The sequence below is a fragment of the Thamnophis sirtalis genome, unplaced genomic scaffold (genome assembly GCF_051295495.1).
Source record: "Thamnophis sirtalis isolate CommonGarterSnake01/CBP01778 unplaced genomic scaffold, rThaSir2_p1.2 scaffold_1, whole genome shotgun sequence".
NCBI lineage: Eukaryota > Metazoa > Chordata > Lepidosauria > Squamata > Natricidae > Thamnophis > Thamnophis sirtalis.
The window spans coordinates 67203569-67230957 of NW_028261381.1; the positions used below are offsets into that span (position 1 = coordinate 67203569).

Consider the following 27389-nt stretch of genomic DNA (forward strand, 5'->3'; position numbering starts at 1 on the left):
TTGAGATTTGGGTGGGAATAGATACTTATGGTATGGTAAAGCCAATATTAATGCATATTTTGAAAATCATTTTGTTAGATGTGCTAGTATGAGAATTTGGAATAGATTTAAACCTATTTAACCTAAGTCCCCTCAGGGAAAAGGGCGGCCTATAAATCCTAATAAAAAAAACCTCCAACCAAGGAGGGCATAAACATATTTAGTGACTCACTTTGCCAGAATAGTGGCAATAACAGTAACAACAACAACACAAAACTAATTAAAAACTGCTAAAACAATTTAAAAGTGTGCAATAAAAAGTCCATACTGCTAGGATAGAAGATTGGGAAGGTACACATATGGGATGAAATGGCTGGTTAAGAAAAGTTTGATTTTGACCATGGGAATGATGCTATTATTTGAAGTTAAATCTTGATGACGTTCTCCACTTTCCCTTACAAAGGAAGGAAGTGAGGGAAGAAGGAAAATGGTTGGATGGCTGGCAGACATTGGCGCCTAGAGGTTATTTTCCTCATCTGGAGTCCACCCTAAAGAAGGAGTTTGCCATTCATTTGTGGGCTGTGAATCTCCCCCAGACTTTCTTGAAAGCTGCCTTCACATCTTTGTTGCGTAAGCTGTAAATCAACGGGTTGACCAGAGGGTTGATTACTGTATAGAACAATGCATTTACCTTGTCCCAATCTGCGGTGTGATGCGAGTTGGGTGCAGAATATGTAATGAGCATGGTGCCATAGTAGAGGGAGACAGAGACCAGGTGAGCCGAGCAATTGGAGAAAGCTTTGCGTCTCCCTGCAGCTGAACGGATGCGAATAATGGCTGCCACGATACCAATGTAGGACTTTGCAATAACAGCAGTGGCCGAAAGCAAAGTGAAGCCAATGACAACAGTCAGAATGAGTTCATATACTCTTTTGTCATCACAGGCCATCTTCATCAATGGTGGCACATCACAAAAGAAGTGGTTGATGATATTACTACCACAGAAATGTAGGCGGAAGGTATTACCAGTGTGTACAATAGCATTGGCAAATCCCACTGTATAAGCTCCCACCACCAGCTGGATACAGAGCTTCTTGGGCATAGCAATGGCATAAAGGAGTGGGTTGCAGATGGCCACAAAGCGGTCATAAGCCATGAAGGCCAGTAAGAAGCATTCACTCCCACCAACTACATTAGAGAAGAAGAACTGGGCTGCACAACCGGCTAAGGAAATGTGGTTGTTCTTAGACAAACAGTCATATAGGATCCGAGGAGTGTAGACTGTGGAGTACCAGACATCCAGGAAGGAAAGGCTACCCACAAAGAAGTACATGGGTGTGTGCAAGCGGGAGTCCAGGTAGATCAGGGTTATAAGGCCCAGATTCCCAATCAGTGTTAGGATGTACAGTGCCAAAAACACTACAAAGAGAATTGTGCGTAGAAATGGATCTGTTGTAAACCCAACTACCACAAAATCAGTAATCAATGTGCGATTATCTTCAACTTCCATCTTTTTCCAAGCATAACCTATTTAGAGAGGAAAAACAAGTGAGGGTATTACAGTTTATGATAAGGCGCAGTGATTAGGCTGCAGTACTGCAGGCCACTTCAGCTGACTGTTATCTGCAGTTCAGCGGTTCTAATCTCATTGGCTCAAGGTTGACTCAGCCTTCCATACTTCCGAGGTGGATGAAATGAGGACCCAGACTGTGGGGGCGATATGCTGACTCTGTAAACCGCTTAGAGAGGGCTGAAAGCCCTATGAAGCGGTATATAAGTCTAACTGCTATTGCTGTTGCTATTGCTATATTTGGTATGCTATTGCTAATTTTGCCCCAAACTGATTTGGCTTGTGGTTTTTGACATTCTATAAACTTTTACATAGTATAGGATATTCATGAAAATAATGTTATCTCCTCTTCACATTAGGTGCACTTGATCCCATGTGTTTTGCAAATGCTTTTCTATGATAGGTCTCAGCCTATAAAACAAACAAATAAACATGTTTTTTATGAGTCAGCAGGCATATGAGTTTAAATAATAACAACAACAACAACAACAACAATAATAATTTCTGGGAAATTGCAAGAGAAGGAAGACCAACTTGACTGTACCATTGATTGATTACAAGAAGATATTTGACTCCCCAAAATATGATTGGGTAATCAAATTCCTAAAAATATGATTAGAAAAAATGACTGATTACAAAGTAGAAACAATGGTGCTTCGGAAGATCTAAAAGAAATATAAATTTGCCTGAAGACAAAAACTAGTGGTACCATAAAATAGTGAAAAAAACAGAAAATGAAGAAGCTAAAGTGCTCTGGGACTTTAGAATCCAAACTGACAGGCAGGCACATGCCACATAACATTCCAGATTTTACAGTTTCAATAAGAAGGACAAAACATTTGGATAGGAGACATGGCAGCACCTGGAGATTATAGAATAGAAGGGAAAGAATTAGAGAAAATAACAAAATATGAATATAGCAAATAGAATTAGAACAACTGTGGCAAAAGACAGCAAAGGCACCTTGCTTGCAATCCCAAAACAGCTGGAGCTCCATTTGAATGTTCCTGGCATTGAGAAAATCATCAGTTGTTTACTGCAAAAAGGCAGCTTTCTTCAGAAGAGATCACATCCTGTGACAATACATTTAACATTGTCAAACATCCACATCTGCCTCTCCCAGGTCCTTGGGAAGGACTCGCTATGTAGGGGGAAATGGCTAATCCAGCCTGAATATCTGTACAACTGTACAAATAACCATAATTAATTATTAATGATAATTCTTCATTAGAAATCTGGCCAGAGGTTTGGATTTGAATGTACTAAATAAAAACTACCAGAGCCATCAAGTTGAAAAGGTTTTGGGGAAACATCTTATTGGACCTTTAAGATCTGAACAGTCAGACATCTGATTCATGACATGCCTAACATAAGAAGTTATGGAAAAGAGGAAAATTTGGTTCATTGATGTGACTTTATCAGGTGATGCTAGGAGGGAGGAGAAACAACTGGAAAGGTTAAGACTGAATGCCTATGGAAAAAGAAAGCTGTTGTTATACCAATCGTGATTGGAGCCCTTCGGCCAATACCTAAAGGATTGCTTCAATATCTGGAACTATTGAATTGGGAGTGGGGAAAACCTGAATATTCTAATTTTTCAAAAGCCACCTTGCTAGGAACTGCTGATATTATTAAATGCTACTTGGTTAGTTCTTGGTTAGGACTTGAATCTAATGGTAGATTATCCAAAGAGAAGGGTCTGCATTAAGGGGAATATAATAGAATGTCTACCTCAGTGCTTGGATCCCCAACTCTGCTAAGGAAAAGCTTCTCTTAGGGAAGCAGTTCTAACCATGTCTGTGTGAAGAGCTCAGGTAGCTGAAAGAGATGAGCAACAGATGCCTTGATCAGGGAATGGCCCAAGTGGGAGAAGGGAGAGAATCTATCAAGGGCATGAAAATGAGAGGAGCACTTTGGACTACAAAGTCCATGTTCTGCATCCTGAGATGGAGGGCTTCCACCATTTGTGTGCTTAATATCATATCATTGCCTTCTGCCTTCTGTGCTATACAATCACTTTTGAATGAATACAGTGAACCATCCCAATATTATTAAAAGCTTAATTGTGTATGGGCAACAAAGGGTGGTGGGAAATGAAAGACTGAGATTTTATAACAAAGTAATATTTCATATCCCAAATTAAGACAATCAAAATCATCCTAGCAAGTTTAATAGGACTGAGATGGAGAAGAAAGTATCTTGATTACTTGCACAATGGTAAAAGTAACAACAAAACCTAGATGCACTCTTGATGCAACAGAGTACATCAAGAAGGGATTGGCTTCCTGGTTGGGAGGAGAGGCATGAAAGCATTTGGGCTGAGAAAATGAGGCCATTCTCATGTCTTTGGCCAATCCTGGATTTGATCTCCCCCCCCCCCCCAATAAAACACAACTGAAGTGGTCAGGTCCAATAGCCCAGTTTTACAGCAGTGGATATATTCTCAGTCTGTAAAAAAGGGGGTGGGGGTGGGGGGGATGAGATCTATTAATCTAATCTAATTTGAGCTAAACAATAATTATATCAACATCTCACGCAAGGCAGATCAATTGCAGAGCTTATTTCTTCTATCTTCTCTGAAGCTTTCCTTAGTCATACAATCCCTAGGTTTTCCACAGCCCTGTGGCTGCAACTTGGTTTCACCAACATGAACAACCGAACAATAGAATAGCAAAACAACAGAGTTGGAAGGGACCTTGGAGGTCTTCTAGTCTAACCCCCTGCTCAAGCAGAACACCCTATACCATTTCAGACAAATAGATGTCCAATCTCTTCTTAAAAACTTCCAGTGTTGGACACCCACAACTTCTGGAGGTTGTTCCACTGATTAATTGTGCTAACTGTCAGGGAATTCCTCCTTAGTTTTAAGCTGCTCCTCTCCTTAATTAGTTCCCATCTGTTGCTTCTTGTCCTGTCTTCGGGTGCTTCAGAGAATAAGTTGACCTCCCACTTCATTGTGGCAGCCTCTCAAATACTGGAACGCTGCTATCAAATCACCCCTAGTCCATGCACTGCTCTTTAAATTAAGTTGTTTTTTTATTATCCCCAAAATGCAGCTTCCCTTTCCAAATTTTACCAGTATAACCAGAAACGCTCCTATTAAAAAAAAAACACCAAAAAGGATTCCCCCCAAATGTGACAAACAGAAAAAAGCAGAAAGATTTTCTCTTTTGATGAGAATTCCAAATTGAACACTTGAACTCTGACTGCCATTCAGGTCGCCCTTGGAAGCCCATCTCTTAAATACAAGCAATAAACAAAGGAGGCTGCCCAGTGCTATTGTGTGAGCTTTGTGCCTCACTGAAAGACCTTTCTTCTGTTCTAAACAGCATCTCCACTCTTCCCCCTGATTTCACTGAGTGACTCCATTTCCAGCCAGAGGAGCAGCAGAAATGATCTCTCCACATTTCCTTTAAGCATCTGGAGGTTTTTCACCGAGGTTCTTCCTGAACCCTCATCTGATCAGGGGGTTCCATCTTCTGCTAAGATCCCAATTACTATCTCCTTTTCTCAGAAGTGTGAACACCTCCCTTTCTACTTCCTAGAAGTCTTTAGGTAATTCAACATTTCAAATATGTTGAAAGGAACAGCTTTTCCAATGTTTTCTAAGAACTCTACCTAGACTTGTCTTTCAACTCCCATTCTAAGGCTCTTGTCAGATTGGCTCCAGCCTTCCTTTGAGAAAGGTTGGAAGAAATGACCGCCATGCACATGATGTACAAAGCTGCTTCTGGATGGAAGCAGAAATTGGAAAAGTAGATCATTTCTGAACAACGTGGATCATCTATTCACAGAAGGGGAAGAATGAATGGGTTTGAACATGGCTGTAACAGTCTTTGCATTCAGATGTGACAGAAAGGACCAGATAAAACAATTGATCACATCCTACCAGGAGGAATAATACAATCTTGGGGGAACATCCTAAAATGGCATCTAAAGATCTCAAACTTACCTCAATGAAGCGAAGAATATCTTCCCACTTAGTCTGACTTGATAAGCTGACAGATCAGCCTGTATGGGAGCCTTGTGTTTTCTTTAATACAATAGTCTTTCAAATTAAGAAGCCTCACTGCCCTATGGAAATATGTAAGATTGAGTCTTTCCTCTGATGATCTGAAGATGGAACATTAGTATCATGGCAAAGGTTTTTTCTTAGTTCCTCCAAAGGGAGTTTCAACTAAAGATACAGGAAGGAGAAGAATCACCATTCCCTGAGGCTACCTGAGATCTCCAAGGAAACAAACTTCATCCATGTTGAGGGACTTTAGAAGTTCAGCTTCATCATCCCTTGTTTTGGGGCCTTTTCTGTAAAAAAAAGTTGGAGTGTAGACTTCATAATAGTGACCTCTTAAAAATTATTATAATTATTTACAGAAAAATAAAAAGATAGATACAAACAGACAGACAGACAGACAGATAGACAGACAGATAGATAAGAGATAGATAGATAGATAGATAGATAGATAGATAGATAGATAGATAGATAGATAGATAGATAGATAGATAGATAGGCAGGCAGGCAGGCAGGCAGGCAGGCAGGCAGGCAGGCAGACAGACAGACAGACAGACATGAAAGAAAACAAAGAAACAATAACAAACTGAAAAGTGTGAAAAAAGAGTGTACAAAGGAACCTGCTAATCAATCTTAGAGTGAATGATTAACCTAATCTGAAATTGTGGTTCAAAAACTATAAGGATTCAGATAAAAACTACTGATAACTAAAAAGAATGATTGAACCAAATCTTTATTAGAGTTATATGAGTTTTCCTACTGCTAGCAGAGAGAAGGACAACTTCCAGATACTTGAAACAGGAGACCTGCTCAGTCTTTTGCCCATCTAAACTCCAGGAGTGGCTCTTGGGTCTCTTGGCAAATGCCATGATTCTGATTATCTGATATTTGTGAACTAGATAATGTTCCCTGCAATATTCTGCTAGTACTTCCAATGTTCTTTTAAGGCCCATAGATATTCTTGAGAGTAATGCTGTGTCATGTGAATACAACAGAAATGTGACTTCCAGCAAGTGTGTGTGTGTGTGTGTGTGTGTTTGTGTTTTTGTGTGTGTGTGTCTGTGTGTGTGTCTGTGTCTGTGTCTGTGTGTGTTGGATTCATGTTGAGGAGAAGGAGTTGATATAGAAATTAAAAAGGAGTAGGGTCAATAATATCCTTCCTTTATACCTTTCTTAGTTCTGATGACCTTGGAGAGTTGGCCCTGGAGATTATTCTTACTTTGAATGAGATCCCTTCATGAAGCATACTTATTTTTAAAAAAGTAGATGTCACTCAATTGACGAGGTCTCCAATTTTGAAATCTATGAAAGTGACATATAGGGATTTTGTGTTGTGGAGTGAGGATTTTTCTATGAGATGATAGACCTGTGATGGGGAACCTATAGTATGTGTGCCACAGGTGGCACAGGGAGCCATTTCCAAGAGCACATGAGATATTGCTCTGTGAGCTCCAGTGTGCACTGGGCAGCTGATTTTGGCCTTGGTTTTCAGCCATTTTTGTCCTTCAGGAGGCTTCAGGAGGTTTCCCTGAAGCCTCCGGAGTGAGAAAAACGATTCAACATGGAAACCAGAGGTCAGAAAATGGGCCATTTCTGGCATCCGGATTGCCTCTGCGGGTGGGAGAGGCAATTTTTGCCCTCCTCGGGCTCCTAGAAAGCCTCTGAAGCTTGGGGAGGGCAAAAAACGGGTCCAATGTGCCATCACATGGCAAAGTGGAGGGGAGGGTGGTCAACTGCGCATGCGCGGGAGGAGAGCACATAGAATTATGGGTATGGATATGCACGTGCACGACCCCCCACACTCCCCCCGCTTTTGGCACATGATGGTAAAAAAGTTAGCCATCACTGTGATAGATTATTAGTATTCTATATATATCAATGGTAGATCAGCCTTCCCTAAAGTCAGCCTCCTCCTCTGCACACATGTTTGTTTATTCCATGGAATTTCCATTGTAGGCGTGTTGCATAGAGTTTGGCTAAAGTGGATAACTGCCAGAATCATTGAATCAAAGGGCCAGACTTCAGAGGCCTTCTAGTCCAGCACCTAGAACTCTAAGCATTATATTTTGGAAATAGACTCCTGTGCAGTAATTTGCTCTTTTTAAAAAAATAATATTTTAAAGGCAAGAAATATCAAAGCTTGCTTAAATTAAACACTCCCTTTAATGCAGAAAAAATAACTTTTTGAGGTTTTTACCTTTTCTAAAAGCTAAAGACACATTGGCAAATTTTTGCCAAGAAACATGTATACATGTATGTAATGTATGTATTTGTGTGTATGTATAAACACAAACCAATAATAAGGTTTGGAAAGTTGAATTGCAAAATATGAATTTCACACACTTAAATATTTTGAATCAGTAATATTAGTTTTCATTTCCCCACTATGTACACCATGATTCAATCTGACACCACTTCACCACTTCACACACATCCCCTCCAACCCAAGAGCATGCTGTTCCTTACCCACATATCTAGACATATAAAGGTCATGATTCTGGGCATGGGCTGAAATCTGTCACCTGTCAGCCAGAAAGGTGGGTAAGAGCAGGAATGATTATTTATCCAGGCATATTTGGGCATCAACTACATGGGATTTCAGCTGTGAATCAAACTGTGTTTTCTGTTGGGGTAAATTTAATGATGATGAATTTTTTGAACTATCTCTTTAGAGCAATGTCAATGTCTTATGAGATGACGCCACCTTTGTGAGGAACAGAAGGGGCGAAATTCAGAAGGTAAGTCCTGTGCTGTTCACTCATGGCTGGGAGGAAAACAGCAACCTGATCTTAAGGTAAAGATAAATATTTTGTTTTATAAGCTGGGGAGAGGGGGTTAAATTGGTCTTATTTTTTGTCACAGAAGTCCCCAACAAGAAAAATTGCTGTTTGTTTTGTTATAGACCAACTATTCATATGGGTAATCCTTCGGATTCCAATAAGTTATTATTATGAAATCTGTGGAGATGGCTCTGCAGTCTCAGTCTGGAAGTGCAGAGACTCTAGCACAATAGGACTTGCCCATTGTTGTAGTAATTACATGGTGTGATTCTTTAATGTCTCACACAGTTTTGTCTATCACTTTTTGGCATTGCCTATCTTCAAAACTGGTGAAAGTTCTGTCAGCAGTCACGGCTTCTAGTTCCGATGTTACAAAGGCATTTCCTTCATAGTGCATTCCAACAATCTTGAGTTTTCAGTCTTTAGTACACCACAGCTCATAGTGGTGAGGTATACTATGATCCAAAACCCTCAGGTTGAAGACATAATCTTGTCAACAAATGTCAAAGATGGCGTGGAGGGCATGCATGTGAAATTTCTTCAGGTATTTAATGTATCGTTGTTACAAAGTCCAGGCCACACAAATTTAGGTATATATTTGAGAGTGAAACATAGGGTTGTATAAGATGCAAAAGAAAGAGAAGGTTCAGTTAACTTGATTTAAGATTATATTTAGAGGTTGTTGTTTAGTTTGGATGAAGGCATGGATGTTGCTAAAAAAAATAAAAAAGCTTTTATAGTTAAAAAGACATGACTTGTGATTTGAGTGACATATTTATAGCATGGTAAGGTCAATATTACCAATATGAGAATTTAGAATGAATATAAACCTCCGACCAAGGAGGGCCTAAATATGTTTAATAGCTCACATTGCCATTGCCAGACTAGCAAGAATGATAACTACAACATCAACAAAACAAAGCAACTTAAAAATGTTAACATAATTTAAAAATGTGACATAAAGTCAGGATGCTGCTAGGTTAGGAGAAGATTGGGAAGGTATAAATATGGAATAAAATTGTCAAAGAAGAAACGTATCCATGAGCATAGGGGATAATTGTTAATCTTTGAAATTAGTTCTGGTCGCCTGACTTTCTCCATGATCTCTTACTGAGGAAGAAAGTGGAGGAAGGAGGAAACTGACTGGTTGGCAGGCAGACATTAAAGTCTAGAGGTTAATTTCATCACCTTCAGGCTACTCTAAAGAAGGAAGGTATCAGTGCCATTCATTTGGGGGCTGTGAATCTCCCCCAGACTTTCTTGAAGGCTGCCTTTACATCTTTGTTGCGTAAACTATAAATCAAAGGATTGATCAAAGGATTGACTACCGTGTAGAACAAAGCATTTGTCTTGTCCCAATTTGGAGTGTGATAGGACTTAGGTGTGGAGTAGATGATAAGCATGGTGCCATAGAAAAGGGAGACAGAGACCAAGTGAGCTGAGCAAGTGGAGAAAGCTTTGCGTCTCCCTGCAGCCGAACGGATACGAATAATGGTTGCCACAATACCAATGTAAGACTTCACAATGACAACAGTGGCTGCCAGCAAACTGAAACCAATGAGAGCAGTCAGGATGAGTTCATATACTCTTGTGTCATCATAGGCCATCTTCACAAGTGGTGGCACATCACAAAAGTAGTGGTTGATGATATTATTACCACAGAAGTGTAGGCGGAAAGTGTTACCGGTGTGTGCAATAGCATTGGCAAACCCCATTGTATAGGCTCCCACCACCAGCTGGATGCACAGCTTCTTGGGCATGGCAGTGGCGTAAAGGAGTGGGTTGCAAATGGCCACAAAGCGGTCATAAGCCATAAAGGCCAGTAGGAAGCATTCACTCCAGCCCAATCCAGCAGAGAAAAAAAACTGGGCTGCACAACCAGCTAAGGAAATGTGGTTGTTCTTGGACACACAATCATACAAGATCCGAGGAGTGTAGACCGAAGAGTACCAGACATCCAAGAAGGAAAGGCTTCCCACAAAGAAGTACATGGGGGTGTGTAAGCGGGAATCTAGGTAGATCAGGATTATGAGGCCTAGATTCCCAGTCAGTGTTAGGATGTATGAGGCCAAGAACACCACAAAAAGAATTGTGCGTAGAAATGGGTCTATTGTAAACCCAACCATCACAAAATCAGTAACCAATGTGCAATTGTCTTCAACTTCCATATTTTCTCATGACCTGCATACAGAGGAAAAATAAGAAGAAAACCAAGTAAGGTGTTGGGTCCTCAATAAGCAGTTCTGGGTCCTCAATAATAAACTCATGCTGTAGCTTCAAAAGATATTTTGAAAACAGCATATTTGATTTGATGTTGCTAATTTGACCCCCAAATTGACTTTTGCTTCTCGTTTTGAACATTCTGTAAATTTTTATAGAATGCAAGTTTTACCTGAAAATAATAGCATTGACTCCTCGTTGCATTAAGGACATTTAAAATAAAATATAAAAGAATATAAAATAAACAAGCAAACAAATGTTGTGAATCAATAAATACACATGTTTAAACAGTAATAAGCACAATACCATCAAATATCCATATCTCCCTATCCCATGTCTTTGGTAAGAACTAAATATGCAGTCAAAATGCTAACTCCAGTCTGAACATCTGGCTGGCTGTGTGATGAACATAATTAATTTTTACTAATGATATTGTTAAATAATAAGAACTGCCAAAAATCTTCACTGGAACCTGGGCAAGAGATTTGCATTTGAATGTACTGCATGAAAAACTTCAACCACTAAGCTGAAAATGTTTTAGAAAATCAGTGAGTCAACATCTTATGGGACTTTTGTTATCCAGACAGAGAGGCATGTGATTCAAGATATACCTAATGTAACAGTTATTGAAAACTAGAAAGTTTGATTCATTGATGTGACTTTACCAGGGGATGCTAGGATTGAGGAGGAATGACTGGAAAAATCAGATTGTAATAGAACACCAATGGAAAAAGCAATTGTTGCTATACTAATTGTGATTGGAGGCCTTGGATTAATTTATAAAGGATTCCCTCAGTATCTGGAAATATTGAATTGAGGGGAGGAACCTGAATATTTTGATTTTTCAAAGGCCACCTTGGTAGGAATTGCTTATATTGTTCAAGGCTACTTGTTTGGACTTGAATTTAAATGTAGATCACCCATTCTTCCTCTTCTTCTTCATCATCATTGTCATCATCTGACTGTGAGACCAAACATAATAATAATAATAATAATAATAATAATAATAATAATAATAATAATAATAATAATAATAATAATAAATAAATAAATAAATAAATAAATAAATAAATAAATATCTGGCAGTGGGTAAGAGCAGGAAAATTGAAGAAAGAGGCAAAAGGGATCATTCTGGCTGCAAAAGACCAAGCCTTAAGGACAGATGCATACAAAGACAGAATAGAGAAGACAGCAACAGACAGCAAATCCCATCTGTTCAAAAAAACAAAAGAAAACAAAAAATTAAAGCAACAGTAGACTATCTAGTTAGCTCCTTCAAGAAGATTACACAGGGACCTGAGGGGCCGATGCCGTGACGAGACAACGCGCAATCTGAAAGCTCTGAGATCGCACTCAACACTTTTATTGCTGGGGGGTTCCAACGGACCTAAATCATCGTGAAGAGATGGTGAACAGGAAGATTACATCTTGCTAATCTCGGGGATTTTGCAAAATCTCTGAGAAAAGCAAGGCAAAAGTCTTCTGCTGGCAATAAAAATTCCAATCTATCAAGGCTGACAAAGTCAGGGCAATATGGAGAAGTGTTAAGCTGGTGAGAAACTTTTATTGTTTAAAAAAAACGGACTGTCTATAAAATTTAAAAACTAACTTAAATCAAAGAATAGAAGAACTTAGCGGCAAATTTGATTTTGTAATGGTTCTGGAGAGTGGTTATCTTACTTTCTAAATGTTATTTACATGGATTGATTCTAAGTAAACCTTTTCAAATGGATGGATTACCCTAATATTTCTTCTGACTCTCTGTAAGCTACAAATTGGCTGTTTACATCTCGACACTTTTATTGCTTGGCTGTTCTGGCTTAAGATCTGATAAGATTGTACAGCTGTTCCTCTGTAGTTTGTTTTCGCTTGCGAGTGTGTTTCAATCTTCCTGAGCTTCTAAGAAAAAATACAACTCTGTATAAACATGGCATCTCTTCAAGCGATACTTTTAGCTTTGAAGAGGGTGTTTGATACAGAGGAAAGAATTGAGAGAAAAATGGACTATTTGGTGCATTTGGCAACAAAATGTGATGAAAAAACTGAGGATGTTCATCAAATACAAAATAAGAAGATGGAAATTCAAAAAATTGAAATGGAAGACGAATATAAAGAGTTTGAGCCTGTTGATATTCGTGGAAAATGGTTTATTTCTGAGGGAGGAAAGAGTGGAACATTCGAAGAGGAATTAAATGGAGAGAAAACTTATTTCAAAGGACAGGACATAGAAGGAGAAGAAAACATTAAAGAACTTATGGACTATGAAATACTATTTGCAAAATATTTGATAACACTGCTGAAAATTAAAGATAAGCTGACAAAGGAAACAGAAGGAGGGTGTCAACATTATATGAGAGATACTACAAACAAGAAGGTGCAAAGAGGACTCTGTACAGACTTGTTTAAAAAGATGTTTGGAGAATTGGATCCACAAATGGCAGTAGATATAAGATTGTTTTGCTATTGGAGAGATACAGGTTGATAGATGGAAGAGTATAATTCAAAATTAGCTAAACTTAGTTAAATCCAGTGATAATAGGTATAGTTAAATAAAAATTGATAATGATAGTAATGTATACAATGTTGAGCTGTTATGATAAGTAATAATTGGATATGAGAAGGGAAGGTTAGAAATATTTTTGGACTATATATAAAGATTATTAATAACAATAATAATACAAAAACAAAATTAGACACAGTTAAGTTTTAACTAATAGAGGGAAAATGTTATGATATAGGATATAGTTAAATAAAGAAAGGATAATGATAATAAATTATATACATGGAGGATTAGAAAATTTTGGTATTAAATATTATGGATGTTTAGCTAAAACAGGATATGAGGATTGAATGTTAATGGATGATTTTATAAATAAGTAAATGAAATGCCAGCATGTGGTTATGTATTAAATCTTGGTATATTTTAGGATGAAGGATGTTTAAACAACTATAGTCAAATAAAAGTGGAGGCATGATGATGGTAATATAATAAATATTTGAATTAAGATATTTGAATTAATATGAATTATATTTGATGACGGTGGAAGAGATGCACAAAAGCCTTTTGTAACCAGCTGATACACTTTCTACAGTATGTAAAGAAGGAGGATTTGTATGTTTGTTTTGAAAATAAAATAAATTACAAAAAAAAAGAAGATTACACAGACTGATTATTACTTGTATACTACTCCATAGTGCTTTACAGCACTCTCTGAGTTGGTTATAATGTCAGCATATTTTCCCCAACAATCTGGGCCCTCATTTTACCAAGCTTGGAAGAATGGAAAACTGAATCAACCTTGAGCCAATCAGGATTGAACACTAGACAGTGGGCAGAGTTTGAATGTGATACTGCATTCTAATGACTGCATCACCAGGGTTCCTGCAACGAATACCATTTGCCTGCAAGCAAGAACTGATGGGACTACAAAATTGACAAAATAATAGAACATAATTAAAGTCACCTAAGTGCTCTGAGTCTTTAGGATTCAAATGGACAAGTATCTGCCACACAATGGCCTGCACTTAATATTATTAATAAGAAAGACAATAAAATCCAGATAGTGAGCATTGCAATACCTGGAAGCAGCAGAATAGAAGGGGGAAAAGGAGAAAATTACAAAATATAAGGACCTACAAATAGAAGTAGAGTGAGCATGGCAAAAGAAAGCAAAACTAGTAGCAATAATAATAGGTTTCTTGGGTCCAATTACAAAAGCATCCCTTACCACCTGTGATGATACCTTTAATAAAATTGTTAAAGAACAGCATCTGTACATCTGCCTTTGAGAAGGACTCAATAAATAGATAAATTTGCTAATCTCAACAACTGGCTGTCAATATGACCAACCATAATTTCAGCATGTTTGCAAGGATATAAATGGCTCAGAGTACAAACAAGAAAAGATCTGGAGAAGTGCAAAGAAGGGACTGGGTTAAGGACTGATTTAGAATCTCTGCCTCAGTGTCTGGGTCTACAGCTGTTTTGGGGAAGGGCTTCAGCAATTCTAACTATGTATGTGTCAAGAGCTCAGATGGCTGAAACAGATGAGTAATCTTGAACAGGGAAAGGCCCAAGTTGGAGTAAGGAGAGAATCAATCAAGGGAAGGGAAATGAGAGGACGAACTGGAGGGAATACAATGTCCGTGTTCTGCACCCTGAGATTCTGTGCTTCAAAGACATATCAAAGCATTATATCTTCTGTGATATTAAACCATTTTTAAATTAGTACAGTAAACCAACCCAATGGTTTTAAAAACTTAATTTTGTAGGGACCACAAAGGAAAAAAAGAAATGAAAGAATGAGGGATTATAACAAAACAATACATAATATGCAAATTAAGATGAACAAATTCATCCTAGTAGATTTGAGGGGGGGGCTGAGATGGACCCCGAGGCACTCTTGCTGCCACAGAGTATAGGGAAGGATGTGGCTTCCTGGTTGGGATGGGAGGCATGAAAGAGTTTGGGCTCCTGACAAGATGAGGCCACTCTCATGAGTTTGGGGAACTATCTGGCATTGCATATCACTGATAAAATACAACTGGAGAAAAGGATACGGATAAATACCCAATGGCCCCGTTTAAAAACACTTGATGTATTCTGATTCTGAAAAAATAGAGGGCAGGGGAGGGAAATGATGTCTACTAATTAGATCTGAACTATAATATCAGCACCTGACACACTACAGGTAAATAATGGCTTCTATTATGGAAAATGAAAAAAAAAAGTAATGATGAAGGTCCTCATACCCAAAGTCAGCATTCAGAGATGATTCTCTGTTATTATCCACAATCAACATATCTGAGGAGCTTGCAACTGCAAATGTGGCATCGAATTAGTATCGGAATATGTTCCCATCTTTATTTTGACAGTGTGTATTAATATTGGACTCAGTAGTTTCAACCTTACCATCCATATTCTGGCATCAAACATCTCCAAATATTCTCCTAAACTCCTCATATTTTCCAAAGCAACTCCTAAATTGTTAGCTTTTTTTTTATTTCTTGCTAGCTTTAACTTGTTTCTTTTTCATCACTTACAGGGATACCTTTCCGGGTTCAATATTTGCAGCTTACCTGCATTGTGAGTTCAGTTCCTTAGTTAGCATCAGTTACTAAATCTCTTCTAAATCTTTTCCAAATCTCAGTTCCTTGGAGTCATTTACTCCATGCCCAAATCTCTCCCTTCCTTCTGTTCTCTAAAATATCCTGATTTCCAAATTACATGATATGGAACTGCCCTCCTTTCTTGAAAAGTTCCTCGTATTTCCAGAACCAACATAATTCTTAAGATTCGTATTGAAATATTTCTTCTATCTTCTCTGAAGCTTTTCTTAGCCATACAATTCCTAGGTTTTGCAGAGCATTGCAGCTATAACTTGGTTTCATTGACATGCCATGATCTTTGTTACAAAATTTCATATATATATATATTTTTTACCAACCCTGGTTAAGATGTTCTATTTGATTGCACCCATACGTGTAATTGCACTGAAGCTTCCCTTTCCAAATTTCAACAAATTTGGCACACCCCAGCTAAAAAACAAACAAACAGAATTTCCCTAAGCATGGGAAAAAAGAAAAAAAAGCAATAGATTTTCTCTCTTTTAAAGAGAATTACAAGTTGACTACCTGAAGTTGACTGCTCCACTCTGATAGCCACTCAAGCTCCCTTTGAAAAAGCATAATATCAATACTATCAATAAACAAAGGAGAGTGTCCAGTTTTGTGTAAACTGTTTGATTCATTGAAGGATCTTTCTTGTGGCCTAAAGAGAATGTCCACTCCTCTCCCTGGTCCCATTGTGTGACTTCATTTCCCACCAGAGAAGCAGCAGAAAACAGTCACTTTCACTTCCCTACTGCAACTGCATGTTTAGGTCCATATTATTGTTCCCTTTCCTCAGAGGTGTGGACAGCTCCCTTTCTACTTCAGGGAAGTTCAGTTAATTAAACATTTTTGAAGAAGGGCTATGAACACCTTTCCCTTTCTCAGAACTCTCTGTCTGGAATTTGTCTTACAACTCCCAATCTAAGCCTCTTGTCAGAGATAGTATTTCTTTTCGAGAAAATCCTGGAAGAAGTGACGCTATGCACATGATGCATGGTGCTGCTTTTGGAGGGAAGCAGAAATTGGAAAAGTGAAAAGTGAATTATTTTTGAACACGTTCCACTATTCACAGGACAGAAATGGATGGGTTGTTGCATGGCTCTGACACCCTTGACAATTAGAGGTAACAAAAAGGGATATGTGAGCATTGGTTAAATCCTAATTGGAATAATCATAGAATCTTGTTGGACATCTATCTAAATTATTCCCAGATATTCCAAACGTACCTGAATGAAGCCGAGTATGTTTTCTTGCTTTGGACAAGCCAACAGAGCAGCCTATATGGGAGCCTTGTATTTTCCTGAGGAAGGTGAGGACAATACTTCTTTAAATTAGGTTCTCTCCATTCCCTGTGGGAGTATTTAAACTGAGTCTTTCCTCTTGATGATCTGAAGGTGGAGAATTGGTATCATACCAAAAGATTTTTCTTAATTCCTCCAAAGGGAGTTTCATCTTAAAAAGGGGGGAGCACCACACCATGAGGTTACCTGTGATCTCCAGGTAAGCATTTGTCTTCCATGGCAACTCTTTAAACTTATTATAATTATTCTTTTAAACAAAGTTTACAGAAAAATTCAAAGAAAGAGAAACAACAAGAGAAACTATAAACTGAAGAGAAAAATAAAAAAAGGAATTACTTTTTTCATAATGATTTTTATTTTTATTCAAAAAGAAAATGTAAAGCTCCAAAACAGTAGAAAATCCACAGGAACAAACAAACAGAAAAGGATCAAAACATTTTTAAAAATGCACACATACACATATTATAAATATATTTATAATATAAATATATTATAACAATATTGGTTTCCCACCCTTTATGAAACAAGCCCCCCATATTTTCAAATTTATGATTCTGTTTATAAATCATTAACCTGTCATCTCTCTACAATATTAATGGCCACACTCCCAGGGAAAATATTTTTAGTCCAGGATAAAAATATTTTTAAAGAAATAATCTCCAAAGTGTAGTGACAGTCCAATATAGCTGTAAATCAAGTCCAAACACTTCCACTACTGCAAGGCATGCTGTGTTTCCCTTTCAGAAGACAAAGGTTATTCAAAAAAAGTTAAAAAAAACACAAAAGGAAAAGAACAAGAAAGAAATGGATAAAATCCAGCAGGAGATTAAAATAAATCAATATTCAACCAACCGGTCAACATTTAGAGAGCTGAAGCAAAACAGGAGCTTTAAAAAGTATAATTGAAATCCAGGCATGCTTAAGAGAATGGTCTGTCAAAAGGAAGAAGATGGATGAGTTCGCTTTCTGCTGACCTCATTAGGCACGGTAATCTTCAAGATTCCTCATCCTAGGTGAAGAAGTTGTCCATAGTTGTCTGAAAGCCATCAAATCAAAATTAACTAAAGTGAGTCAATTTATTATGGTCATAGGTCAGCATAGGGATGTGGGTGAGTTACAAACAAGAGACATTGTCTCTCCAGGTAGGAAATTTCTCTGTATTGGCTTTCAAGGATAGGTTAGTGGAGGCATACCATTGTATAAACATGAAGGCCATCCAGTGTCTAGGTACTTCAAGGTTGTTAAAGATGTCATGAGAGAGACAGAGAGCCTATCAGATTCATTTTGATAGGTTCATTCATTCACCAACTTTCATCATCAATAAAAAGTAGGGACCTGGCTAGATCCAACTGGGGCTCTGTGTCTGCTATATGCTGTTTGATGAGAGCTTTAGCTTGATCATATCCTACCCTTGTAGAGAAGCCCGAGGATGAGGCTTTAGTTGCAATGGCCTTTTTCATGTGGATTGAAAATCATCTCTCACAGTTAGTGAGGCAAGGTCAATGAGAAAAATGAGACTTTGAGCCAATAATTGAGTATGGTCACCCACACTCTTGCCTCCATTTCCATGAGCCTTTCTGCAAACTCAGGGAGGCATTAGAACCACATTTTAGAATCTCAAGGGCCAGTGTTAGAAATTTGGATTGAACATATTGTAATGATGCAAAATTGTAAAATGGCTCACCTGCATTCTGTAAAGAATGTGTGTTATTGGCTTGGCTACGAATAGTTTGAGTTCTGTAAGTATGTAGTGGTCATTTCTTACCTGGAGAAATTTGAGTATGGCATTTGTGCTCCTCTGTGCATTTTCAGCAATATAGTCCCCATGGGTTTCCTAGTTTCTTTCTTACACTCATATCCCTATGAGTTTTCCTACTGCTAGCAGAGTGAAGGACAACACCCAGAATTGAAACAGGATACCTACTCAGTTTTCTACCCATCTAAATTCCAGGAGTGACTCTTGGGCCTTTTGGCAATTGCCATGATTCTAGTTTTTTCATAATTGAGTGTGTTAGTATTCTCTGCAGTACTCTGCTCATGCTTTTAATGCTGTTTTAAGGCCAATAGATATTCTTGAAAATAATGTTGTGTCATCTGAGTAGAACAGAGATGTGTCTTCCAGAAAGTTTTTTGGGGGGTTAAAATTCATTCTGAGGAGAAAGTCCACCAAGGAATTGATATGGAACCATGATGTCAAATCTATGGCATGCCTGCCACAGTGGCATCAGGGCACATGCCCTGGCCAGCTGACTTTGGCCTTCTTTTGAGGCCATTTTTCGCCCTCTGGAGGCTTCCTAAAGCCTTCAAAGCGTGAAAAACTGGCCCTATGGGCAAACCGCAATTTCAGGAACGGACTTCCAGTTTGTTCATATGGTTCATTTTAACCCTCCGGAGCATTCAGGAGGCCTCTGGAGGCTTCCCTGAAGGCTCCAGAGGGCAAAAAACGACACTACGAGCAAACAAGAAGTGACTCCCAGAGGGAAGCCTCATTTCAAGAGGGAAGCCTCCTGGAGGCACCTGAAGGCTCCGGAGGGCTAAAACCAGCCCTACTAACAAACTGGAAGTCCATTCCTAAAGTTCCGGTTTGCCCGTAGGGCCGGTTTTTCATGCTCCAGAGGTTTCAGGGAAGCTCCTCTGGAGTGTGAAAATAGCATGCCAAAAAGGGGGGAGTGCTGGTTGTGCACGTATGTGTGCTGTGGTCATGCACATAGCATTATGGGTTTGGCATGCCCATGCATAACCCCCCCTGCGCTCCCCCCATTTTTGACATGCAAACCAAAAAAGGTTCACCATCACTGGTCTAGAGGCTGTTGGGAACCTGATGGGGTAAAACAGGTTCTAATGCAACCCGAGGAAGACAGAATGGCTGTGGGTATTCCCCCCCCACCCCCGAGGCACAAGATTCTTCCATCTTTAGTACTGGATGGGGTTGCACTACCCTAGACAAACCCAGTGCACAAGTGGCAGCTGTAGATTGGAGAGCCTTTGAACACTTTTGGGTGGTACACCAATTGCATCCATTCCCTGCTGACTCATACCATTGTAACCTCTCATTTAAACCCCTGAAGAGCATTTACAAACTTGAAGTGCTACAGAATGTGGCTATGGGGGTATTAAATAGTGCCAAATGTACACCATACATAACATCAATTCCATGTGAGCTCCGTTGGTTACTGGTGTGCTTCCAGGTGCCATTCAAAGTGATAGTTAGCTTGGTACCTGATTACCTTTCTCCAAGAGACTTTATCCATCAAATTAATATAGCAGATTGTACATGCCATAGATCCTGTCAGACAAAGATTGTCAACTGGTAGGGACTATAAGTCATTTTTTTCCGCAATGGCCCCTGATCTGTAGAATATCCTCCCTTCAGAGATTAGAATGGCCCCAACCCTACTAACCCTTCAAAAGGCTCTAACACTTGGCTATGTTCTGTGCCCAGGTTGCTGAATGTGTCAAGGGCTGCGTTTCCTGGCTGAATTACTAACTGGTCAAGTAACTGGATGTTTTTTTTAAGTGTTTTAAAATGTTTTAATGTTTTAATGTGTTAATTGGTCTGAGGACGGGGAGACTAATTCCCGAGCAAGCCCAGTGGCTTGGGCTGGAGCTCCATTTGAACATCATGACAAAATCCAAATTAGTCAATTGTAAAAGGAAGCTTTATTTGGAACCACTTCCATCCTGCCTTCAAAGAATAACTTCTGCCTATCCCAAGACGTTAGAAAAGACTTGATAGGTGGTCAAAAGTGGCAAATTCAATCTAAACATCTGTTTGACTGGATGTTGAACTATAATAGTATTTAGGTATTTAGGTATTTATTGAACATTTATAGGCCGCCCTTTTCCCTGAGGGGACTCAGGGCGGCTTACAATAATGAGGGAAGGGAGTGCAAGACAAGACATAAAAGAAAAACGTGAGTAAAAAAATTAACCATAAAACACAACATTCACTCAACATTCGGGCGGGGAGAGAGTAAAATCCTATCCCCAGGCCTGACGGGATAGCCAGATCTTGAGGGCCGTGCAGAAGGCCTGGACGGTGGTGAGGGTGCGGATCTCCACGGGGAGATTGTTCCATAGCGTCGGAGCTGCAACTGAGAAGGCTCTCCTCCGCGTAGTCGCCAGTCGGCACTGACTGGCGGATGGAATTCGGAGGAGGCCTACCCTGTGCGATCTGATGGGACGCAGGGAGGTAATTGGCAGAAGGCGGTCTCTCAAATAGCCAGATCCACTACCATGGAGCGCTTTATAGGTGGTAAGTAGGACCTTGAAGTGCACCTGACGATCAACAGGTAGCCAGCGCAGCTCACGGAGGATCGGTGTTATGTGGGCGAACCGTGGTGCGCCCACGATCACTCGCGCGGCCGCATTCTGGACTAGCTGAAGTCGCCGGACGCTCTTCAAGGGCAGCCCCATGTAGAGCACATTGCAGTATTCCAGCCTAGAGTAATAGTAATAATTAGCATGATCCAAACAGAAATTAGTACCAAATTAAATTCTAAAAAAAATCAAAATAGCAATATGGATCATTTCTTTGTTTTGGCCTTGGGGGGGGTGTTTATTTTTTAATGAAAAATGACATATGAGGCATATAAATTAAATAAATACATAAATATAACAAATAAAAAAGAAGACAGTTTTTTTAAAAAATCAGAAAATTTTTAGAACATCCATTCAAAAAGAAGCAATATTTTAGACATGGTTTATAAGTGAAGCTGATATTGATTCAAAGGTGGATTTGAAAAACAATAGGTCACAAAAAGGATATGGAGGAAAATAGAAATATTGAATGTGCAAATGAAGAAGGGTTCATAGAAAAGGAGGAAAGAACTCTTTTCTGCTTCAGTCAATGGAAAGAATGTGACAACAGACTGAAAGACAGAATACTGGCACCGAGAGCACTGCTGCCCTATATCCTGTCACTCTGGTGAATTGAAAGATGGCTAGTCCTCGACACCAGCTATCTGCCTTCCGTTAGGCTGCCCCACTGCCCCCTTCAGTAAAGACAATAATTGCTGGGATTTTTTCCCTCTTCCTAATGGGAGATCCTTGGTTGGGGCAGAAGTGAATCTGAAGGAATACACCAATTATTGCCTTTAAATTGTCTCATATGAAATCAGTAAGGATTATCCAGCCAGAATGCTGAAGCAGGATAGGACTTAGTTTTGAGTCAATGCAATTTAGGCTGGTACACATTCTTAAATAATTACATCAGTGCAGGAAAACAAATGTGAAGGTGACTGTGAGAAGGACTCTAAGATAACACCTTTGAGGTAATTCCCAAATATTGGTTAGAGTTTGGGAGAGAATTAAGCACAGGTTTCATTCATACACATCTATCATCATGATTGCTGTGGAAGGAAGGAAGGAAGGAAGGAAGGAAGGAAGGAAGGAAGGAAGGAAGGAAGGAAGGAAGGAAGGAAGGAAGGAAGGAAGGAAGGCTGACAGTATAGGTTTAAATCATCTGAAGTACAATCTGGGGAAAGGGACTATCAATGGCATTCATTTGGTTATTGTGAATTTACCCCAGACTTTCTTGAGGGCTGCCTTCACATCCTTGTTGCGTAAACTGTAAATGACAGGGTTGGCCAGAGGGTTGACTACAGTATAGAACAGTGCATTTGTCTTGTCCCAGTTTGGAGTGTGGTTAAAGTTGGGTGTGAGATACATGATGAAAATGGAACCATAGAAGAGGGAGACTGACATCAAGTGAGCTGAGCAAGTGAAGAAGGCTTTGCGTCTCCCTGTAGCTGACCGGATGTTAACTATGGCTACTCCAATGCCAACGTATGAGCTCACAATGATAGCTGTAGTTACTAGCAAATTGGAACCTAATACAGCAGCCACAATGAGTTCATAGAAACCTATGTCATTACAGGACATTTTAAGAAGTGGGGGCCCATCACAAAAGTAATGGTTGATCACATTATTGCCACAGAAATCTAGCCAAAAGGTGTTGCCAGTGTGTACAATTGCATTGGCAAAGCCAGCTGCATAAGCTCCTACCACCAACTGAATGCAGAGCTTCTTGGACATGGCAATGTTGTAAAGAAGTGGGTTGCAGATGGCCACAAAGCGGTCATAGGCCATGAAGGCCAATAGGAAGCATTCAGTGTACGCTAAGCCAGCAGAGAAGAAGAACTGGGCTGCACAACCAGCTAGGGACATGTGGTTGTTCTTGGACACACAGTCAGACAAGATCCGAGGAGTGTAGACTGTGGAGTACCAAATATCCAGGAAGGAAAGGTTGCCCACAAAGAAGTACATGGGTGTGTGCAAGCGGGAGTCCAGGTAGATCAGTGCTAGAAGGCCGAAATTACCAGTCAGCGTTAGGGTGTAGGAGGCCAAGAACAGCATAAAGAAGATTATGCGTAGAAATGGGTCTGTTGTAAACCCAAGCAAGACAAAATCAGTAAGCAATGTCCCATTGCCTTCCACTTCCATCATTTTCATAGGCACAACCTGTTTGCAAAGGAAAGAGAAGTCAAAATTTGGCAGTGTTGAAGTCCCCCTTCTCTGGCATATTTGGTATGAGTTTGACTATTTACTTTACCAAATTCTTTTACTTCTGCTTTTTTAATATTCCAAATACATTTACAGGATTCATCTTTTATAAGAAAATTATAACATAAGGCCCTCATTGCTTAGGAGCAGCGCTCCATGTAGTCTATTACTGTGTTTCCCCGAAAATAAGACAAGGTCTTATTTTCTTTTGACCCACGAAATAAGCACTTGGCCTTAATTCCAGGGAGGTCCTATTGTTTTTGAGATGCAGGAGGTGGCGAGTGTGGTCACCTCATTGCTGCTGCTGTGTTGCAATATTTGTGGGGAGGGCTTATTATCCGGGGAGGTCTTATTTTCAGGGAAACAGTGTAATCCTTTCTGAAAGCAGGCTCAGACTGTTAACAAGATCAGGGTTGATGAAAACTGGGTTGAAAAATCATAAAAATCCCTGACTGTAGATTTAGAGAAAACCTGGTTATTTCTTTGTCAAGAAAACTGCATGGTCTTCCTCATGTTAACATAAAGCGTCATCCTGGACCTGAAAGACATATTGCCTTTTTAAAATGTGTTGAAGTGGAATGAAGGCATAAATTCCAAACGGATTTTACTTCCCAGGCTGTCCTTGGATTAGTCTCTCCATGTGTCTATCACTGCAGCTTCCTAGCATCCCTCGTAAGAGTTATGGATCATAAGTAATGAAGGTTGGGGGAAAACTTTTCTTGGAGAAAAAGCTCATTCACAGGTATGTATGGAATAACAAAACAAAGAAGATAGGTTTCTATGGAGATTCTCAGTCATCCAGGTCATGGTGGTCCCAAAGGTGCTTTTTTCCAAGAGGCAACTAGATTTTCCATAAAGTCCAGTTGCCTCTTGAAAAAAAGTTATCTTTGTGACAAAAAAGATAAGAATGTGAAGGGATCTATTAGATGAGGAAGCCTGTTAAATGCAAGGACCATTCCAACAATTGCATTACTAGCAATTCTGTTTCAAGGACAATTATGTTAAGAGGTATCTGATTACATATGCAAGATTATACATATGGACCCAATAAACAATTTAAAATGCAATCAGAATTGGATAATGAAGCTGGAATCTGCCCTGAATAGAAAATAAAAAGAAATCTCACAGCAGAAGACAGGACTCTGGGAAAAATATCAGTGTTTGAAAAACTTATAGAAGAAAAATCAAGACCATTGATCTCAAGCTACAATTTGTGGAGAAATTAGTTCAAAATATTTGATAGTTGATTTATAACTCTTTTACAAATTGCCAAGATGAACAAATTGTGCAATAAATATTGGAATTGCCACAATAAAAAACTAACATTTTAACATATATACAAAAAGACTCAACAGTATGGGAAAGAAATACATCAATATATCAAGAAAATTCTGACAATAAATTTGAATCAAACAGACATATATTTTTATTAGGTATGATCCTGGACAATATCCCTCACAATTTATGAAAATATGTGCTGACAATGGCAAGAGTCCCTCTGGGACAAAACTTGAAAAGGAAAACCTTGCAAACCAAATATGTTTGGGAGACTAAAATTAGAGAATACAAAGCAATGGAAAAATTGACAGTATATATTCATAGCAGAAACTTAACCAAGTTTGACAAGGAATCTACCCTGATTAATATATTTGTTATAAAAAAGGAAAATAAAGAGAAATCTCACAGCAGAAGAAAGGGCCTTTTTTCCATTCTGTGGAACAGCAGAAAAGATCTTCCCTCCCTCCCCTTGTGCAGCTGCACCCTTGTCAATCAAGGTTCTCTCCGAGACTCCTCAGGGGTTTGCCATTTTCTACTTAGATCCAGATTATTGTCCCCTTTCCTCTGAAGTGTGAATAGTTCTCTTTTCACTTCATAGAAATCAACTGTTTAGATAAGTAAACTTCTTAAAGATGTCCTGTGAATAGCTTTTCCTGCTGTTTCTTAGAGCTCTACCTGGACTTTGTCTTTCAACTCCCATTCTAAGACTCCTGTCAGAGGCATGGTTGACTCCAACCTTCCTTTAGAGGAAGGGTTGGAAGAAGTGACTGCCATGCTCATGAAGGCTTCTGGAGGGAAGCAGAAATCGGAAAAGTGAACCACTTTTGAACACCTTTCCGTATTCAGAAATAGAGAAGGGGTGGGTTGGTGCATGGCTCTGAGACCCTTGACAATCAGAAGTGACACAAACGGCTTTGAGAGCATTGGTCAAATCCTAACTGCGATAACCATAGAATCCTGTTGGACATCTACCTAAACTATTCCCAGATATGCCAAACTTACCTGGATGAAGCTGAGTACATTTTCCTGCTATGTCTGTTGGAGAAACCAATGAATCAACCTATTTGGGAACATTGTACTTTCATGAATAAAGTGCTCACATCTTTCCTTCAAATTGGGCAGCCTCAGTTCCCCATGGAAGCACTTAGATTAAATTATCCCTCTTGATGATATGAAGTGGGAATATTATAGTTGCTACCAAAAGTTTTTTTTCCTAAATCTTTCATAGGGTGTTTCACCTATGCGAAAAAAGGTGAAAAATCACTCCCGAGGCTTCCTGAATTCTCCAGATAAACTGTCATCTTCTACCCTGAGGACACTAGAAGTTCAACTGCAATCATCACTTGTCTCAGGGCCTTTTTTGAGGGGGTGGGGAACCCTCCAAAAAGTATATGTGATCATAGTGAATCATTTTAAATTATTATGTATTTACTTACATAATATTTACCAAAATACAAAAAAGGAAAACAAATAGAATAAATATTTTTTGCATTAATGTATATAATTGTCTTTCCAAAAACAGAAAAGTTATATGTCTCTTAAATCCTGCCCTTCATAATGAAATAATACCCATTTTCCAGTTCCTCAAAATAATTCCCTCAGGAGCAATTCAGGGCAAATAGACTATATCTCTTGAAAATAATTCTATCCCAAAATTTTGGCTCTTAATTTAATATAACATCTATCTATATCTATATGTTATATATATGTTAAAATATTTTTCCAAACATATGTGAATTATTCATAAGACCATAGGACTTAATGATGCCCACCAATATTTTTTATATTGCCAATTGTAAAAATCTGATGCTTATCCTTTAAATTGTATTCTTTTGGTTGCCCAATATATACAGAATATAATCTGTGTGTGGAAGCCTCACAGTTTAAGAAGGTGTGTGCCAACAACAATGGCAAGAATCCATTTGGCTTGGGACCAGGTTATCTGAGGGACCTCTTTCTCCAGGACTGTCTACCCATCCAATCAGATGCAACGGACTGTGCCTGCTGCAGATCCCATCAGTCAAAGAATGCTGACTGGCAGAAATTAGATGTGGACCTTTTTCTGCTCTAGTTCCCTGCCTTATGGAACATCCCTCAGAGATCAGAATGGCCCCAACCCTGTTAGCGCCTCACAAAGCTCTAAAAACTTGGCTATGTACTCGGAATGCGAGAAGAGCCCTATTAGTTGTCTTTACTATTTAGCAGACTAATCATCATGGCTGCTCTTTATATTTGTACATATTTTGTGAGTGTTTTTATTGTTTTAATGGTTTTTAAAATTTTATTTATTAAATGTATTTGCCACCCATTCCTGCAACGCAATGACACTTGGAGATTTACAGCATTATTTGCTTTAATTGTTTTAAAGTTGTAGACTTGTAAGCTGCCCAGGGTCACTTGGTTGAATGGGTGGACATAAAAATTGAATAAGTAAATAAATGAATAAAAACAGCATTCGAAAAGAGAACCCCGCTGAGTAATAAAGGGATTGGGACATTAAAATTGGAGACTATGCAGCAATAAAAAACTAGTAGTATACATTCACAGCGGAAGTCTATGTTGTAAATTCAAGCAGGAGTGGGTCCAATAAATACAATGTATATCATACAACAAGACAATCTTAGAAGCTATGG

The 27389-nt window shown here is 38.9% G+C and overlaps 3 protein-coding genes across 3 annotated transcripts; all 3 read right to left on the reverse strand.

Moving 5' to 3' along the window:
- Positions 1-488: 488 nt before the first annotated feature.
- LOC106545757 (olfactory receptor 9G4-like) lies at positions 489-1489 on the reverse strand. The gene has a single exon (XM_014062412.2). It carries the CDS (start codon positions 1487-1489, stop codon positions 548-550), a length of 942 nt encoding a protein of 313 aa, XP_013917887.1. The 3' UTR covers positions 489-547.
- Positions 1490-9567: 8078 nt separating this feature from the next.
- LOC106545756 (olfactory receptor 9G4-like) lies at positions 9568-10509 on the reverse strand. The gene has a single exon (XM_014062411.2). The coding sequence runs from the start codon at positions 10507-10509 to the stop codon at positions 9568-9570; it is 942 nt and encodes a 313-aa protein (XP_013917886.2).
- An 11967-nt stretch (positions 10510-22476) lies between these two features.
- LOC148049507 (olfactory receptor 9G4-like) lies at positions 22477-23427 on the reverse strand. Its single transcript, XM_087718103.1, has one exon. The coding sequence runs from the start codon at positions 23425-23427 to the stop codon at positions 22477-22479; it is 951 nt and encodes a 316-aa protein (XP_087574229.1).
- Positions 23428-27389: the final 3962 nt, after the last annotated feature.

Excerpts from the sequence above, each read along its gene's own strand:
- LOC106545757 (XM_014062412.2), bottom strand. The coding sequence starts at position 1,489 with ATGGAAGTTGAAGATAATCGCACATTGATTACTGATTTTGTGGTAGTT.
- LOC106545756 (XM_014062411.2), bottom strand. The coding sequence starts at position 10,509 with ATGGAAGTTGAAGACAATTGCACATTGGTTACTGATTTTGTGATGGTT.
- LOC148049507 (XM_087718103.1), bottom strand. The coding sequence starts at position 23,427 with ATGAAAATGATGGAAGTGGAAGGCAATGGGACATTGCTTACTGATTTT.